Here is a 17,803-nt window from a genome sequence, read left to right as displayed (position 1 = left end):
TTTTGGACATTCGAGAGATTCCGTAGACAACAAGCGGTATTCATCGCCACTCCACACATTTTAAAGCTCTGTACAGTACATTTGTTTTTATATTCTAGACAATCCGTAGAAGACAGGGGATTTTCATCACCAATGCACACAGTTTAGGCCTTTGTACAGACAAGGTTTTTGAACGTTGTGTCCGTTCTTTATATTTCAATCCACACGACAATTACTGAGCTTGTCATCGCTCCAAATTGGTAGCAACATCACAACACTAAACCGCTTGAGCTTTCTGATTGGCAGATGTATTAGTTTCCTTACACATTAAAAAGCTGACAGTTTACTTCTCACATTTCAGCGCCGTTAGTTCTAAGGATTTAACTTGCCGAAAGGTGACCGATAACACCAGTCAGCTACCATATTAATGCAAAACAACACAGTATGGCAACGCAGTTGCTCTGGCCACTGTCTTTTCTGTCTCGACTGCGTGTAGGTCCTTCTGCTACCAATTCGGCATCTAAAGATTTTCCTGGCCCTTCATTCGTAACAGATCCGACGGTGGGATATCACGGGGAGCAGGGCGGTTTGAAGATACCTCCAGCAGGATATGGAACTGCTTGGAGGAGGAAGAGAGGAAGGAGAAATGACCCTCATCGTAGGAGAACCAGGAGCTCCATGGCGGCGGCCTTTAAGCTGAGCAGGTCCCATCCCCTTGGCAACGCGTTCTCGTTCGTTGCTAGCCAAGTCTCGGCTTTTCCCGCCATAAGTTCCCACTCATCAAACAGCCGCACACACTTCTTCTCCAGCCAGCCCAGCGCCACAAGAGTCGCCCAGAATCGCGACTTCGTCGACTCGATGTCGTTTGATTCCTCCGTCGTGCTTTCTTTGTCCTCGTCGTCCGCGCAGTTCTCGCCAAAATTATTATCTTGTGTCATCTGCGCGGCGTCGGCCTGTGATTGGTTGAAAAGCGCGGGAGTCACGGTTTTCCAGGACTCGTTCAGTTCCTGCCACATCATCTTTTTCAAGTTCTTGGCCTCGTTGTTCGCGCCGTTTTTCTTGTGTCTCCTACCGAAGTTCCAGCAGTGCGTCGTGTTGTCGTCGGAATCGCGTCGGGCGATCTCGGCGGACCCGAACCTTCCCGACGGGTTCTCGTGCCTGTCGAACATCGGGCATGCTCGGTGCAGCGTTTCCAAGGGGATGTCGATGACGTCAGAGAATGACGCGTCCAGTTGCCAGGCGCCGTCCGCCATCTGTAGTTCCACCAGCCGCGCGAACTTGCCGCTCACCGGGATCAGCTCTCCTCCCAGGGCAGGTCTGAGGGGAACAGAACAAAGTTATTATGGTGGAGAAATATTTTGTTTGAACCTTCGTTTATTCATGATAAGCTCAAATCGGCACGCAGGCCGCTTTTCATTGAGGTCATGAGGGAAGAGGCAAGGGTCAGATACAATATAACAGAGATACACAGTCATTTGAGTCCTAATAATTCTATCAACATATATCATTACATATCTATGGTACAACAATATACAATTTCTACAACATACAACATAAAGTAGGGCGAAAGCTGGTTCATGGTCTGTGTCCGTTCGTTTAGTTCATTTCCGTTACTTCAAGAGTCTCTTAAAGGAAGTCAGATTCGGAGCCGTACGTGTGTCTGGTGGTAGGCTGTTCCAGACATTTGGTTATCATCATAAGACTGAAATCAAATTCAATAGATGATACCCTATTTAGACTTCCTACTATAGTGAATGTGTGCTACAGATCGATGTAGCTCGCTTTGCAATTAGGAGCATTTATGACATATGTCCTCATTTTTTGACAGTTTCATTATGATACTAAACAAGACGTAAGTTAACAGTTTTGCTAAAGCTTTTCGAAAAGCTAACAGCAAACATTGATCATACGCATGGAATGTGGATTCAAACGGCCTCTCCAAAATCATTGCAAAAAATGATGCAGAGTCATCAACATCATCTACCAGCCCATGGGGTCGGCATCAGGCTCTTCACTTCCTAGTGACCTCCGTGGCTATGCACAGGTGATTTAATTGTACAGCAGTCTCACCTATACATGGGTTTCTTGGAAGGAGTTGTGCCGGAGGGGAGCAGCTTGGAGAAGGAGCCGAACTTGGCCAGGATGAACCTCTCGGCCTTGTGCAGGTCTGACCCCGCCGGCAGACTGGCGGACGGTCCGTGGACCTTCTCCATGCTGTGCCGCTTCCGCAGGAGGCTCTCTGGAACCGGCAGAGGAATACAATCATAAACCTAGAATCCAGACTGTTGCCAGGGGCCACACAGGCCAGCTCTTCGGCAACATGTGTAACATACCCCCGAGGAAATGTTTCCTTCGTCCCCGTGAAATGGGCTGCAGGGAAGAAATCCTCGGGGTGGACTTACTTGGTCAGGGGATGGGGTAGGTGGGTTTGATGGAATTCGAAGTTTAGTGTAGGGGGAATCCCAGCCTGCTGTCCTGGAAGAGACTGGTGACCAGAAAATGAATATTCAGGGGTAATCCGAGAAGCTTATGTTAGGTCTGTAACCAAAAGAATTGTCAATATATGTTTCAAGGGAAGTTAGTTTGTGTGGCACTGCACGAAATGGCCTCGTATCCCGGCGTATACGTGCAGGGATTCCTCCGGAAATATTCCATATCCCGGTGCGGATTTAGCGTATCCGTAAATTATATCGGAAACGCTAAATCCGCACCGGGATATGGAATATTTCCGGAGGAATCCCTGTACGTATACGCCGGGATACGAGGCCATTTCGTGCAGTGTGGGTGTGTACATATACAAGGAACAAATTAAGGCCTATGAAATGAATGACTTGAAGTTGAAGGAATAGAGCAGGAGTAAATGTAAGTGAAATAGATGCACAAAATACTTGTCAAAAATTATGTAGAATGCCGGGAAAAAGTATTTCCTCCCAATGATTATGTACAGATCGCCAAATATCATGACTTATTTTGCATCAAGGCGGTAGGTGGTATCTGTGTGTTCATGCTATTCTCCGGATTCCCAACATCCTTCTATCCAGATTCATCATATCATTTTAGGGACTGATACGTGGCATGTTCTTGCCATATGTATCTAACATTACCCCAGATGAGCTTTCCGACCACTGGTGACTCAGTGATACAAAAAACTTAGCAGCATACTTTCCGTACCTTCATCCAAAGCCTCCCCTATACATGTCCCAACTTTCCCTTCTTACCTCCCTCCCTCCCTCCCTCCCTCCCAAACTCACCGTCTATTGACGAGAAGCTGTGCCTGTCAGAGTGACCGGAAGTGACGGTGAGGTGGTTGAGTGACGGAGCCGACTCGTGGAAGGGGCAGCTGTGGAGGCCTGGAGGGCGTAACCACGTTTAGACCATGCACTTAGCATACAAACTGCCAGGGGGCGTGCGTGCACACTGGGAGACCTTTAGGCTTGAGCGAGAGCACGAATGACTTGACTTTTAGAAATTGAAGTTGAACTTGGCATTTCATGTTCTGTGTCAAAATTAATAAAACTTATCTTTTTGATATAGAGCTTTGAAAACAAAACCTTAGCATTAGGACAACTACAATCAAGGATCCCTTCTTTTTGTAGCAAATGCGAAAATTAGATATTCCTCACGCGGTCTCCAATGTGTCCACGCTCATACGCCCCCTAGCGGTTTCATCAACTACTCCTTGTTATGCAAACTCTAGATTTCTAGATTTGACTTATTTGTGCTTAATGGAAAATGTGCCTAAGTGACCTTATCTTTGATGGATTGGTTCGGCTATGGGCATGATTAATTGATGTTTATGCCATAAGAAGTCAACTCCGTAGTTTCTAAGACACATTGAATGTACTGGTGTAGCCTTAAATCATAATATCTGACGTGTGCATCTTGAAACTTCAATTTGTTATTGCCGTTGATTACTGATTGTAAAAACGTGAGCTGTAGGCATGGCTGCTGTCATGGGAAAAATCAACCAATCAGAAGAAGACAGAAGACAGAGCATGAGGTTCATGTTCTGAATTATGAAGGACAAGATGGCGTCCGTACTTGCGTAGTCTTGGAAGACTTCGTCGGATCCGTCCGAGTCGAAACTCGCCCTCGGTCTCCGGCCCAGGCCCAGTGAAAAACCGTAGCGTTTACCTGCGGTCAACAATAACAGGGATTTCAGATGTTTAGATTCCATTTGATTCTACGTCAGTGCGAATGACATGTTGAACATTGTGATGTTATTACAAATTTGAATCAACCATACTGTTTCCAAGAAATGCACCACACCACACACACTCGCACTACACATGTATAGTATACGTAGTTGGTCAAAGGCGCCTGGGACGTTGTGCCGGATCGAGGACGGCTTGAAAATTTCTATAACAATTAATCGAGTTCACATTTCTTTGAAAAAGTTATCAATCACCTATACGGAATATTTCATTTTGATGACAATTTCGTGAGACGTTTTATCACCTTTCTCAATTTGTCACCTGTAATGTACTAGTGCAGCACCACGTACGTCGGGTCGAATGTGGTTACAAGTTCAGTGTACGGGGAAAGAAGAAGTTGGAAGCGACGTACCGACGTCCAGGAAACTTTTACAGATACGTTTTAGGGTCAAAACAACAGGGTTGCCCCTTCAAATTATGATAACTGTGTACTGCTTGCCATGTCCCCGTTTCTTGCCCCCTTTTTTCTGAGGCTTTCTGGGCTGTTACACACACACAGTGCCTAGAAGTGTGTACCTCAACAAGGAGGCGCGAAGCGGCGTACATTAAACTTTTACATATACGATTCGTACTACTAAATTTCAATTTCTCACCCTGCGCGCGTTTCTTGCCCCTGTCCCTGTTATTCAACACGGCCAGGGGGTCAAGTGTGCCTGGAAGTGTGTACGGACAAAAGGAGGGAGGGAAGCCGCGTACAGGAAACTTTTACATATAAGATTAACGGTATTAGTATACACTACTCACTCTGGGCCCGTTTCTTGCCCCTGTCCCTGGGCCTGTTGTGCACCACGGGGGGCAGCACGGCGCCCGTCAGCTCGTCCACCGCCACGAACGTCGTCAGGCGGGACGGGATGTTCGCGGTCTGGCTCAGCTCCACGATCTTCTCCTTCAGGGAACCGGCGTCTTCCACGGGCGCCTCGTGGATAGGAGAGTCTAAAGCAAAGTAGAGAAGACAAGTTAGGACGAGATTTCCACTTCTACAGCGAACAAGACAACACAGTTTTGGCTGGCTTAGCTCTAAGAGTCTAAAGAAACAAGACAAGAAGCATCTCAAGATATCAAAGAAAAGACAGTCTACAAGTTGACTTTCACAACAAGGGATATGTTTGGCTAGCTTAGCTCTAAGATCTTGTCATGGAGTTAACGTTGTAATAGGCAGATGTTAAACTAAAGCTAAGAGAGTTGTCACAATATCCTTGTCGTTGCATGTTTTTAATTAATAAAGAAAGGTCAAACTTTATGTTCCGTATTCAAAGTTACCTTCTAGTTGCGAAGAGCCCTTGCGCAGAATCTCGTCCTCAAAGTCCCGGATGAGCGTGGTCGCCGCCAACTGGTGTATGACGTCATCCCACGGACTGTCCTCGTTCCCAGAAGGCAGCGTGACTTCCGGGTCAAGGGCCTCGCTAATGTCAAAGGGCACCTCTCGGACGAACTCCTTCCCGCAGAGCGTTCCTCTGATGATCGCCACACACTGGCCGTCTCTGCTGTCATGCCTGCACAGAAGGTATGAGATGAATGTGGAAACTTTGTAAGATGGGTACTTGTCACTAGAACTGCGAATGTTGCAATGTAAGGTTGGTTAGGAAGGTGGATTGTTGCGGAATGTGTAACAACGTAGTTGATAGAACAAGTGGGGAGGGGGCGTCAGCACTTTTCTAACGTCAACCTACTAATCTTCCTACTGTTTGCCTGGTGAGATGTTATGAGAAAAATATAGCAGCTTTATCAGAGCTTAGGTATTTGCTTCAATATTGCTAACTACCGACCTGTCTGCCCGTTTCCTCTCCAGGTGCCTCCGCAGCGCCTCCCGCTTGGCTTCGGTGCGCTTCTCCAGCCCCGCCGCCAGGATGCGCTCGTCGATGTACGAGTCCCACTCTAGGTGCTCGAATGTCCCGGATGTTCCCAGTGGGCTCGGCGTGTTGACGTAACCTGGACATTGGGGTGAGTGTTATTTGATGTTTGCTGTCATGTGACCACGACGTTGTAAGTGTCCTTTGTGTACATAGCTGAGACGTTTTTAACTTAGCGTACCTGCCAGAGATCAATGATTTTAAAACTTATTATCATTTTCACTTCAAGCCTTTTATTTCAACTTGTTGTTGAATGTACTGCTAAGATTCACACAATCAAAACCTTTCAGTGGCTTTCTTCATAACTTATACTTTTGGAAATATTCAATAAAAATGCTTAAAATACATCTTTCAAATTCCAACTTTTCAGACTTGTAATTGTGGCCGGTGATAGTACTTTCTCATTGAGCCAGATCTAGCCGGAGAGAAAGTTACATTTTGCTCACTCACTCACTCACTCACTCACTCACTCACTCACTCACTCACTCACTCACTCACTCACTCACTCATTAAGGTCTCGGTTCGGAGTTTCTTTTACGATTTTGGGCTGATTCGACTGCCTGTCAGAAAAGGGCTAGCGCTTCTCCAAACATCGTTTTCTGGATAGTGAAATGTTTCTGGTAGAAATAAAGGCCTTGCCGCTAATCGACAGACTCAGTTGACATTTTCTGTGGAAACGTGATTTTTTATAAAAACCATCATTAAATTCAAGTTTTCAACCAAAAACTACTAGTTTAGGGGCATTCTTCACAGGCCGCTGCACAGAAATTAAAAGTTTTCCTGGGATAATGACTGGCATGGCAATAAAGGCCAACATCTTGTCTATCTAATATGTACAAATGAAGAAAATCTTGAGGATACGTTTTCCGCAATCCCCGATGGTGCAAAACCATGCGAAATGCACGATTCGGGTAATCAGGCGACAAGGCCGCGTTACCGTCATCGCGCACTAACACCAGGAAGTCTTCGCGGACGACCAAAACCCCGAAACCGTAAAACGCTACGAAGATCGGGTCTTTCAGGAAATATAAAAGATTATACACTGCTATAGCGATAGCCGAAAAATCGGGGGCCAAAACTAACGAGAAAACCTAGGATTTGCGTCTTATCTTCACGCACTATTTAGGTAGGCGGTCAAAACAATTCCGAACCGGAACCTTAATCATGCGTTTACTAGTTCGTTTATACTTACTTGCGTCAGCGCTGATGCTCCTGACGTGCGGCTCCTTCAGGCTGTTCAGCAGGTTGTCCTTGGAGGTGGACGTCCTGCGCTCGTTCCCAGCTTTCAGCTTCTCGTTGTCAGGGGAGATGCGCTCGTTCCCATGCCTGGGGTTCTCGTTGTCAGGGGAGATGCGCTCGTTCCTAGGTATCAGCTTCTCGTTCTCAGGGGAGATGTGCTCGTTCCCATGCCTAGGTTTGTCGTTGTCGGGGGAAGGGAGCTCGTCATGTTTCAAGCTCTCGTCAATATCTGTTTGAGAGAGAAAAAAACAACTTTGAACTTGCAAGTCAAAATTAATTCAGACAGCATCCTCTTTCAAATGATGTTGTGAAACTGTATTTCACATCCAGTTACTTGAATGTTCAACATGTCCGGCTTCTAAAATCTTCAAGTGATTAGTGTTAGCAGTCATGTATCTGTACGATAGTATGCAATCTTGAGTTTATTGACCCGTTATGATCTATTTCCTTTCATTGGTTTTCATATTTCACCTTTTTCTTTCAAATCCTCGTTGTCTCGCTTGATGATCTCCTCGTCCTGTTTCGTCACATCCGCCTCCGGGTCTTTATTTCCGGTGACGCCCATGACGATGTCCATCAGCAGGTCGTCCTCCAATGGCTTCTTCTCGCTGAACGAGTCTCGGCTGTTCATGCCGTGGAGAGACGAGAACGGGGATTGGTCCACGTTGAACTCGTCCCACAGTAGGCCATAAACCGTCAGCGTGTCCCCTGAGATAGGAGTTCAGTCGGTTAGTATGAGTTTGTTATTACGCACGTGTGTTTGTGGGTTTGTTGGTTTGTTTATGGTTCAACCGCGTAACCCAAGATGCTATGGATGCATCCTTATGATATTTGGTTTGTAGCTTGACTTTGAAGACTTCAAGTAACTTTCCCTGGTGCTCCATGAGAACTTACAGTCATGATTTGTGGGTGTTAAGTTATTAAGCTTATAACGCTATTGCTGGACAGCTATAAAATGTGGAACAGGCAACAATCAATGTGTGCACGGATGTGACAAAGTGGTGCAAAATAGAATGTCTTTGTCTAAAACGTGTCCATTTAACATCCAGCCTCTAACAGCTCCTAATGTTGTGCCCTTGGGAAAGGCGCTGAACGAGAACATCCTCACTCCACTCAAATAAATATGATTCCTTAGCTTCGGTTAGGGATGTCCTCTTGGATAGGACGAAAAACAGGGGGCGGTGGTGAGGGGTGGGTGCGTAGAGCCACACCTCAAGCACGTTAAAGAACCCAGCACACTTATCATCAAGAAACGATAATTCTTTGCCAGTCTGACCTGGGTAGATGTTAGGCAGGTGGCATGGCGTCTGCACCAGCTGCACTCCATCCGGGATCTTCCACTCGATGTTGACGTCACAGATCGCAGGCTGTAGGCTCCTCTTTAGGCACAACAGGAGCTGCGCATGCGCAAAGTATAATAGACGATATAAAAGTTGTTCGAACTTTTTTACTTAACGTCGATTAGAAATAACAAGATAATGGTTCTTAAAGACAACCGGTTTGCATTTGTTTAATATATAATATAGAAAGTGAATGTGAACACGTATAAGCAATCTTACCAGTATTTTTTTCTGCAGATCATATCAAGTCAAAGTCAAAGTTCCTTCCCGCACCGATGGTGCATAGGGCGGCGCCCATCTCCGTTTCAGTAGCCCTTGGGCCACACTTTGTGCAATCACTACAGCAGGGGGCTAGTCCACTGGTAGTGGTGTGTGTTTAACTTCCATACTTTTTCCCAAATGCTGAGTGCTAAGCAGAGAAATCAGTATGTACCATTTTTACAGTCTTTGGTATGACCCGGCCGGGGTTCGAACTCACGACCTACCGTATGCAAGGCGAACACTCTACCCACTCGGCCATTGCACCGGCAGATCATATATATATATACAATGATATGAAATATTAAAGATAAAAGTGTATTTTTTTACCTTTGCTTGCATCCTGTCCATCTCGGTCACGAACTCCGCCCTCCCGCGCCCGGCTTCGGCGATTCCCCGGATTAGGTCACGTGACGCACCTTCTCCGATCCCCACAGCCCAGCATCTGATGAAATATGTTTGTTTGTTTGTTTGTTTTATTAAGATCTCCATTAGTGATACGATAAATATGCACTATTCTTCCTGGAGTCCCCTATACAAATAAATAAAATGTACAATTGCTTAACTAAGAATTCAACAAAACGAATGTGTTGAAATCAAAATAAATGTAGACTTGAACGGTATTCTTTCATACACTGCACTGAATATGAGGATGTCTGCCTAGTGCCTAGCACAAATGGCAAACGCTATGCAGTATATCATATCTATATAGTTTATGTTTTATAAGCTTTTTGAGCATGATGAGTTTTCTATAGAGAGAAAGGGGGAAGGGGGGGAACTAGACCCATAAAAACTTGCCTTGTGTGAGACGAGTTGGCCCTAACCAGGTGTTGCTGAGATCCTGACCCGGATGTACTAACCTTGCTTGTGAGGACTTGAACCGGATGTACTCACCTTGCTAGTGAGGACTTGACCCGGGTGTACTCACCTTGTGTGTGAGGAGTTTGCCCTGACCAGGTCGATGACCCTGCTCGTGTTGCTGAGGTCCTGACCCGGATGTACTAACCTTGCTAGTGAGGACTTGACCTTGATGTACTCACCTTGTGTGTGAGGAGTTTGCCCTGACCAGGTCGATGACCCTGCTGGTGTTGCTGAGGTCCTGACCCGGATGTACTAACCTGGTTAGTGAGAACTTGACCCGGATGTACTCACCTTGTGTGTGAGGAGTTTGCCCTGACCAGGTCGATGACCCTGCTGGTGTTGCTGAGATCCTGACCCGGATGTACTAACCTGGTTAGTGAGAACTTGACCCGGATGTACTCACCTCGTGTGTGAGGAGTTTGCCCTGACCAGGTCGATGACCCGGCTGGTGTTGCTGACGGCGCCGTCCGTCAGGATGAAGACCTCCCGGGGCCGGCCGGCCGGTCTGGGCGCCGAGAAAATCCACTCCAGGGGGCCAAACAAGTTCGTGCCTGTGGAGAAGAATTAACGGGTGAATAAACGAATATCTGCTAACAGAAATATGAAGGAGAGAGGCAATTCTGATGTCGCGTCTGGTCACCGATACCTCCTGATGCTTGCCTGCATATCTCATTTGCATGTTACAGACATTCTTTTGCAATCTTTATGATATTTTAAAAGCTAGCACAGAATGATGTTCTGTCTGAAAATGTAAAAAGATTGATATTTTATATGATGATGAGAAAATAATTATACGGTAGCTATAGACCGTTGGCAATCGGAATCACAGTGACAACTTCATGGGATGAACCGGTTTCTTACAGAAGACAAAGCTCATTCACTCACTTGTTAAGGAGGGATATGTCTTATGATTTACATTTACACCTCATCCTGTTTGTCAACATGAGCAGGAATATAACAGTCGGAGAAAGATAACATCAACATCAGCATAGACAGCAACCCTACCTCCCAGATCCGCCCTCATCTTGCCGACCCACGTGCTGGCCGTGCCCACGTTCTCCTGGTTCACCGGGACGCTGTCGTCAAACAGCGGCTTGTAGGTGGACCCGAACCCGACAACATTGAAGGCACTGCCCGATGGTAGGCTCTTCAGGAACAGGAGAAGGGTTTCTCTGGCCGTGGCGATGTACGCTCCGGACATGCTGCCGCTTCTGTCTATCACCGCGATGTACTCGCCTTGGATGTCCCCAGAAGTCTTCGGGTTTGAGGCTAGGATGTCTGAGAAGTCCGGGCAGTAGTTCAGCATGAGGACGGGGTTGTGGACGAAGTCCGTGCAGATTCTGTCCTCGATGATCTCGAAACTGCTCGCCAAGGGGCTGTCTATGGGGGTTGCGAAGCCGCTGGTTCTGTTGACGTCGCAGGTCTCCTCTGCGTCGGCGCTGTGGCCGTGTTCCAGTACCACGATGGGCTTGTGCGGCTGCTCCAAGTGAATGAGAACCTGTGGCAGTAAGTAGTAGTAGTAAATGGTTTATCAACAAAAACATGGAGCAAAACGGCATTGCAGTAGAGACAGAATTGAGCCGCAGCTTACAATCAACGTATACGGTAAAGATGACACAATGAGAATATTGAATGAATGAATGAATGAATGAATGAATGAACGACCTTTATTGTGCATTCATACCCCGAGGGGCTAGGTACAGGTCGTCTAACTTAACACATGGAACATACAAGGACATAAATACAACAATACAAGCTGTAAACATATAGAGTAGACAAACATATTATGTACAAGTAACGTTCAATGATGTCGACATGGTTAACAGTTCATACATCTTAAAACGTAGACCAATACAATTAAAAGCTGGCCTTCTCTTCGACATTACTAAACGCAAACCTCCAGAGACTTGTCGAAGGTGTGCGGCTCGGCGAGAGTGACGAAGACCTCGTTGGCGCTGCAGGCGAAGGGGTCGGCGTCCACACGTATGGCGTGGGTCGGGCTGGACACGCCGGACAGCAGGCACGGCATCTTCACCTGCAGATTGCATGTATATCCGACCAGAAGATGAGAATAGACCTCTTTCCAGTTACGGCGGCCATTTTGAATTTCCCGGGGTCAGCTGGGGGTCATGTACCAAAGTGAGGCTCAGGGTGTACTGGCATAAGCCGGCTCATGTTATAACATAGGTATTCCATCCTTGGTGGTACATTTTGTGCCTCTAAGGTAAAATGCTGCGGTACATGCACCTGGCATGTGTAGAAAATATTGTTGTGGACATTTGGACTTGATTTTGGCTAAATTCTAATTCATTTTTCGCACTTTTTGACGAGTGAATTCAGAACATTATTGAATGCTTATATCCCCATTTGTACTTTGCAAAGATTGAACCGCGTGAAATCCCACGGCATCTTCAACTGCATATTTCATTATATATATCCGACCAGATGATGAGAATTGTAGAAAATAATAAGTGTATTTTTTTGCGATATTATAGGATATATAGAGCATTTTTTTCTTTGACTGTAAAATTGTTAAACCATTATGGGATTATGTGGAAAGTTTGTTTAGTTATTCTATATCTCTTAGTCGTACTGTACATGACATCATCTTTGGATATAACCTACATATGTTAAACAAGTTTCGGTACATCAATGAACTGCTGTTAGTTGCTAAATTATCCATTGTGATATTTAAGTTTACAATGTCAGCTCCGAATTCATTTTGCCTAGATCCAGACATCAGCTTGAAAGTTTTCAAATCCGAATGTTCTCTAATGCTAGGGTCACAATTCCAATCCGGGGTCTGGCCGGGCAGTCTTTGGGAACGTAAAGTATGATATAAAACACAACCAAAAGCACACAACGTAACAAATTTTTTTTTAAGAGTATAGCTTGCGCATATCTATTGATATACATTTTGATTTCTCGTTTTAGCAAACAGCCCGGCCGGGCCCCGGTTGGGAAATGTGACCCTAGCATTAGAAACTTGATCTGAGCAAGGAGGTTTTATATAGAACCTCCTTGATCTGAGTTACCATTGCACAACGATTGACATCTCAAACATGAGAAAGACAGGAATGTTGATAGTATCTTTTTTCACGGCATATTTTCTGTAATGTCGTGAAAAAAGTATTCACCTGCAGGTGGAAGTCGAAGTCGTACGGCAGCTGCGTGTAGGTCGTCTCCTGCAGCAGGCTCGTCAGGCTCCAGTTGGACGCCGTGGGCGTCACGGCGATGTTGACGGGGAGGGAGCGCGTGCCCACCGAGGAGAACCCGTCGTCGTCCTCGGTGTCGGGCTCGGGGCCCCCGTTCGGGCTGTCCTGTCTCGGACAGAAGCCGTCCGACAGTTTGAACCTCAGCGCGCCGCTCGAGTTGTTCTCCACCCGGGAAGACGTGCTCATGATAACCGTCGCCGTTTCCCGGGCTGGTATCGTACCGACGTTCACCGCAAAGATCCCGGATGCCAAGTGCTCCTCCAGCAGGACGGGAGACTGCTGACCCACGTGCAGACCCTCGTGGCTACACATGACGTCATAAATGTAGTCCAACTCTTTCTTTTCCCTCAGCTGCACCCCTATCGTCCGTCCCGCTATCATGGCGTCGAAGCCGACCACCGTGGTCTTGGTGTCCAGCGGGCAGATAAAAGCGACCTCTAGCGGATAGTCTTGGTCATTGTAGTACGAGAACGATGACGTCATGCCCAGGGAGTGTCCCATCATGCAGGCGGATATCCGCACGGACTTGAGCGGCACGCGCGTGCGCGTGGCCCAGTTCAACAGTCGTGGCATCTTCCTGTCAATGGAATATCTGACCTAAAATAGCCAATCTTGATCCTAGATGGCTTTACCTCTCTGTAGGCAGTCTATTTCTGTCTTTGATGCAGCTAACGTGCAGTTTAATTCTCTAGGCAGATGCAAAGATGCTGTCTTCCTCAGCCCAGTTCAACCGTAGTGCCCCCTTTTGACAATCAGATATCCTTTTCTATGATAAATGTGGCAATCTTTCGTGCTCTGATACAGTTCTTGGAAAATCTTGTCAAGTTCTTGGAAAAACTATCGTCATGTGATATCTCTTGCAACGGTTCACATAAAAGTAGAGTCCTTACCCTCTTCACTAGTGTAGCCCGCTGAAGGGTGTGCTCATGATTTCCGATACTTTCAGGCGTGCATTAAATCCTTCTTAAGCCGCCTAGTGATCTATTCAAAGAGACTGCTGAGGTGAGTGATAGGGTTTTCCCGTCAGACCTAGATGTACATGTTGGGTCGGACTTGGCATAAACCACTGATCGATGTGCTGAGATCCTATATTTTCCCAGTCGGTCTATTTCTGGATGTATCAGGACGAAAAGGTCATTTTGGTCCGGACTATGCAGCTGTATCTTTTACTGCCATCAATGAATAACAGCAATTCTTCGGTTGTGATTATTCATCGTAAGTGGGTATATTTTCTGTAATGGTGTCCAGGCAGTCTATTTCCGTGTTCCGCACAGGTAATTTTTTTATGTATAACCTCAGAAGGTTAGCATTTTCCGACTGAACCCTACAGATTTTTTATATGCGGTCCTATCTGAATCTCGCGACGTCACCACGCAGTTAGTTCTCCGCCAACAGCGATCTGTAAAGGAAAACGTTATGTAAATCTAAACCCCACAACTGCACACATATAGTGTTAGAACTGCATGATGATGATGCACACGTAGAATAGAAAACTAAGTAACTACATGTATGCACACACACACACACACACAAAAAAAAACACATAACTACAGGTGTAAAGCCCATCAAAGCTCTATTATTTTACAACAGCAATTTGAGTTATCCAGAGTGATTGAAATGTTATTTTGGCTCGTCTGTGTTTCTGCATGTGTGTGTGTTGATACATCCTCAGTGCCGATACTTTTGTCTGCGCCATTGAATTGGTAAGCAGTATGGGCAAGGGGATGAAGTCTGCCATCTCTGATTGCCTTGCTTTTTCCTGAATATATCTGTGGATATTATTGCAAACTTGATCAAGGATTTGAGAACTCAAGGAGACATAAATATTCACTTAAATTGCTGACAAGGACGCTGAATGATTCGCTTTTAAATGAATCAATTAGTATCTTGAAACTGACTGGATGTCCTTGTCCTTGTTTACATGGAATGAAGTCCTTCCGTCCCTTAGCCCGTATGTATCAGCACAACCTTGTCCCTAAACCCCACGTGTGACCTACACAAGGAGACAGTGGTACATGGAGAAGCAATCATTGCGCCTGTCCTGTAGGTGACGTCACCCTTCGTTCTATCCGTGGGTAAATCCATTTAATGGAACTAAGGGTGACGTCACCTACAAGACAAGATTTGGAATTGGTAGATTATAGGCTATCAAAATTTTATTCTACACTATCGTGGAATTGTTTTACCTGTACTTTAATTACTCTATTCCGTTCTGTCTATATTATTTTGTGGCGTATTACGCCAGCATTGAATCTATCCACATTGCAGCACCCACGGCCGTTGTTTTGTTCCCTCCGCAAATAGAAAATATCCTGTAGCTTCAATAGGAATGGATACCAGGCCACTACACTGTCTGTATCTGCACTTAGTTGAACTTGAACTTTACAGTCAAGGCTGTTCCTTTTTTTAGATTTCTTGAGTAAGGATTTTACAGAAATCCACAACTCTTCACACTTGACATTTTCGAAAGCTTCACAGTCCCCACGTCCTTCCACGTACTTACATGACAGACAGCCTCCGGCATTGATTCCTTTCCATTAACACCGTGTCGTGTGCAACACTGTGTGCCTCCGGCAGTCAATCTTCCCCGCCGTCTTATTTCAGAACACGACCTTAGCATTTAGACACGTCCTTCAGAGCCGGTAGGAACCTGGGCGTGAAATTAGTTATCGGTACCACAGAGACTTTTGAGCAGTTTATTTCTAAATGTCTTGGCAATGACATATTTCCAGGAGTCATTTTCCATACCCTTGGAAAGTTGATGTCGTTACTGTGTAAAATTAGTTTGTCTGTGCAGAAATTCTTTACCGTTAGATCTTTGTACAAAACTTTGCAACACTTTATAGTGACGTAGTACGAGTTGGACACGTTTCACGGAAAGCTACTCATCAGAAGTGTTTTGTCCAGTCATTGCAAAATGAAGAGAAATTGAAAAAAAAAAAATATTCGTTCATTGCATTTGCAATGATGAGATTGTCCTTATAACTAGTTCATGGCTAGACCCTCTCCGGTTACTGCTTACGATGTTGCTTACATTTCGTAGATCCATGACCTTTTGTCTCAAGTTACAATGATTGCTCTCACTAGAGTTACCCAGACGTAATATAGTACCTTGTGAAATTAGCTTGTTTTTTTGCATCTGTGTACAATTTTTTTTCTCACTTTTGGGTTCTGTTCGGCAGTCATGTTTTACAGAAAGCTACTCATGAGAAATGCTAGATCAGAAAACAACTTTCCTATGTACTGTAAATGCAGAAATGTTCGCGGTGGTTTTATGTCCGCGGTTTCACGGTGAACTCTTTACCGCGAACTTAAAACCACCGCGAAAAGCCGTTCCATTGTGTGACTGTGACGCTTCTATTGTTACAAAAGCGAACTCAAAACCACCGCGAACACTTAATTTTCTCCCTACCGCGAAATCAAATCCCTGCGAACATTTCTGCATTTACAGTAGTAGTTGAGCTTAAGAGTGCCTTTATATGTAGTTCAAGACCATCTCTGCCTCTGGTTACCACTTCACATCACCGCTAGTATTTACTGACATTTCTTAGAGCTATAACTTGTCACCTCACGTTACCATATATGACTGCTTCCACTGAGTTACCCAGAAATAGCGTGATGTCTTGCGTAACATACATGCATGATGGTGCTTTGATTCTAACTCACAGTGATTGATACATTTCCTTCTGGAGTTTCTGTCTGGGGACACTAGCATTGTTCCAAAGATAACTCAGCTACGATTGTTCTATTTATCACACTTCCTCACCGCCTCATCTTTTTCTACAAACTAGATAACAACCTTAGCCCGGGACCTCCCCCTCTACTTTGCCCCTCGCGGGTTCATCTGGGGGTATGCCTAAGTTGATGTTAAAGTTGATTCTATAGACTAGGTACAAAAAAAAATCAAATACAAAATGCTTCAGCAGTCTGTGGTTTTCTACGACTTATCCTATAGCTCAATCCAGCATCTTAATCCCTAATCTAGAACCAAATGGTACGTCTTAAGAAATGACAGAAAAGCTTAAGTACCTTCAGTTTCTCAGGAGCGAGAAGACGTTGAGCTCTGTCAGTCTTGACGCGTCTTCCTCAGACGTAGACGCTTCTGGAAGTAACGGCCCCTGCAGACGTTCGAATCATTACCGGCTGATATCCTGGTAAATTGCCTGACCTTTTCCTAGGTCTGCGGAGATTCGCTGCCGGGGAATATGATCAGTTTCCCGCTCAGCTGTAGCTTTGAGTCATCCGCGGAAAATATCGTCTGCACAGCGTCTCCATGGATACGGCTGATGAGCGCACTCATGGACGATTGTATGAAGTGGGAGGGGATGTTATCACACTAGCATGGCACTAGTCTATACTTAGACCGTCCGTAATGATCTCATCGTCGCTTCTCCAGCAAATATTCAGTGCTAACATAGGCGAGCATGGGTCTAATGGCTGACTGTGAACACCCCAACCTGACTGCTGTAGCAAATGTCACAAAGGCGGTAAGAGTTCCTCCGATGTAAAGTATGGTTGCTCCTTACCGCGGTCTGCCGTGTCTTTTGATGAGAAATCTTCCACACGATTTGAAGTACAACAGTTTGATTGTCCCTGTCTACTGTCTCAAAGGTGATTTTTCCCTTCCTGTGCGTAAAAACGGTCCCCTGTCGTCGCAATTCTCGTCAGTTTGAATGGGAAACCGGCCTCACGACGCACCGTTTGATTCTCAGCTCTCGGCTGTCACACGGGAAATCGTGTTATGACTGGTTGGTGGGAATGAATTGTCGAATCGTGACTGACTTCATCACCTCCTGTGCAGCACGTTTCCGGAAGAGCTCTGTGATAAAGGAAAACAGATTTATGCA

The 17,803-nt window shown here is 45.6% G+C and overlaps 1 protein-coding gene across 2 annotated transcripts in view; it reads right to left on the bottom strand.

The window, feature by feature from the left end:
• Positions 1–166: 166 nt before the first annotated feature.
• LOC136443403 (von Willebrand factor A domain-containing protein 5B1-like) overlaps positions 167–17,803 on the bottom strand; it is a 62,625-nt gene continuing 44,988 nt past the window's right edge. The window contains exons 2-17 of one of the 2 annotated variants that reach the window (XM_066440627.1): positions 16,986–17,775; positions 12,879–14,355; positions 11,639–11,776; positions 10,747–11,239; positions 10,145–10,292; positions 9,211–9,325; positions 8,559–8,679; positions 7,754–7,990; positions 7,236–7,511; positions 5,960–6,122; positions 5,454–5,686; positions 4,938–5,126; positions 4,021–4,113; positions 3,231–3,329; positions 2,050–2,218; positions 167–1,296 (exon numbers count right to left, since the gene is read on the bottom strand). In XM_066440627.1, the coding sequence (XP_066296724.1) occupies positions 633–1,296; positions 2,050–2,218; positions 3,231–3,329; positions 4,021–4,113; positions 4,938–5,126; positions 5,454–5,686; positions 5,960–6,122; positions 7,236–7,511; positions 7,754–7,990; positions 8,559–8,679; positions 9,211–9,325; positions 10,145–10,292; positions 10,747–11,239; positions 11,639–11,776; positions 12,879–13,529 (3,789 nt within the window). In that variant the 5' untranslated portion in view covers positions 13,530–14,355; positions 16,986–17,775 and the 3' untranslated portion in view covers positions 167–632. The remainder of the gene's footprint in view (positions 1,297–2,049; positions 2,219–3,230; positions 3,330–4,020; positions 4,114–4,937; positions 5,127–5,453; positions 5,687–5,959; positions 6,123–7,235; positions 7,512–7,753; positions 7,991–8,558; positions 8,680–9,210; positions 9,326–10,144; positions 10,293–10,746; positions 11,240–11,638; positions 11,777–12,878; positions 14,356–16,985; positions 17,776–17,803) is intronic. The other variant, XM_066440628.1, reaches the window with a different exon arrangement.

Source organism: Branchiostoma lanceolatum, chromosome 10, assembly GCF_035083965.1.
Source record: "Branchiostoma lanceolatum isolate klBraLanc5 chromosome 10, klBraLanc5.hap2, whole genome shotgun sequence".
Lineage (NCBI taxonomy): Eukaryota > Metazoa > Chordata > Leptocardii > Amphioxiformes > Branchiostomatidae > Branchiostoma > Branchiostoma lanceolatum.
The sequence above is the reverse complement of the archived record's forward strand: the minus strand, read 5'-3'. Positions and strand labels throughout refer to the sequence as shown.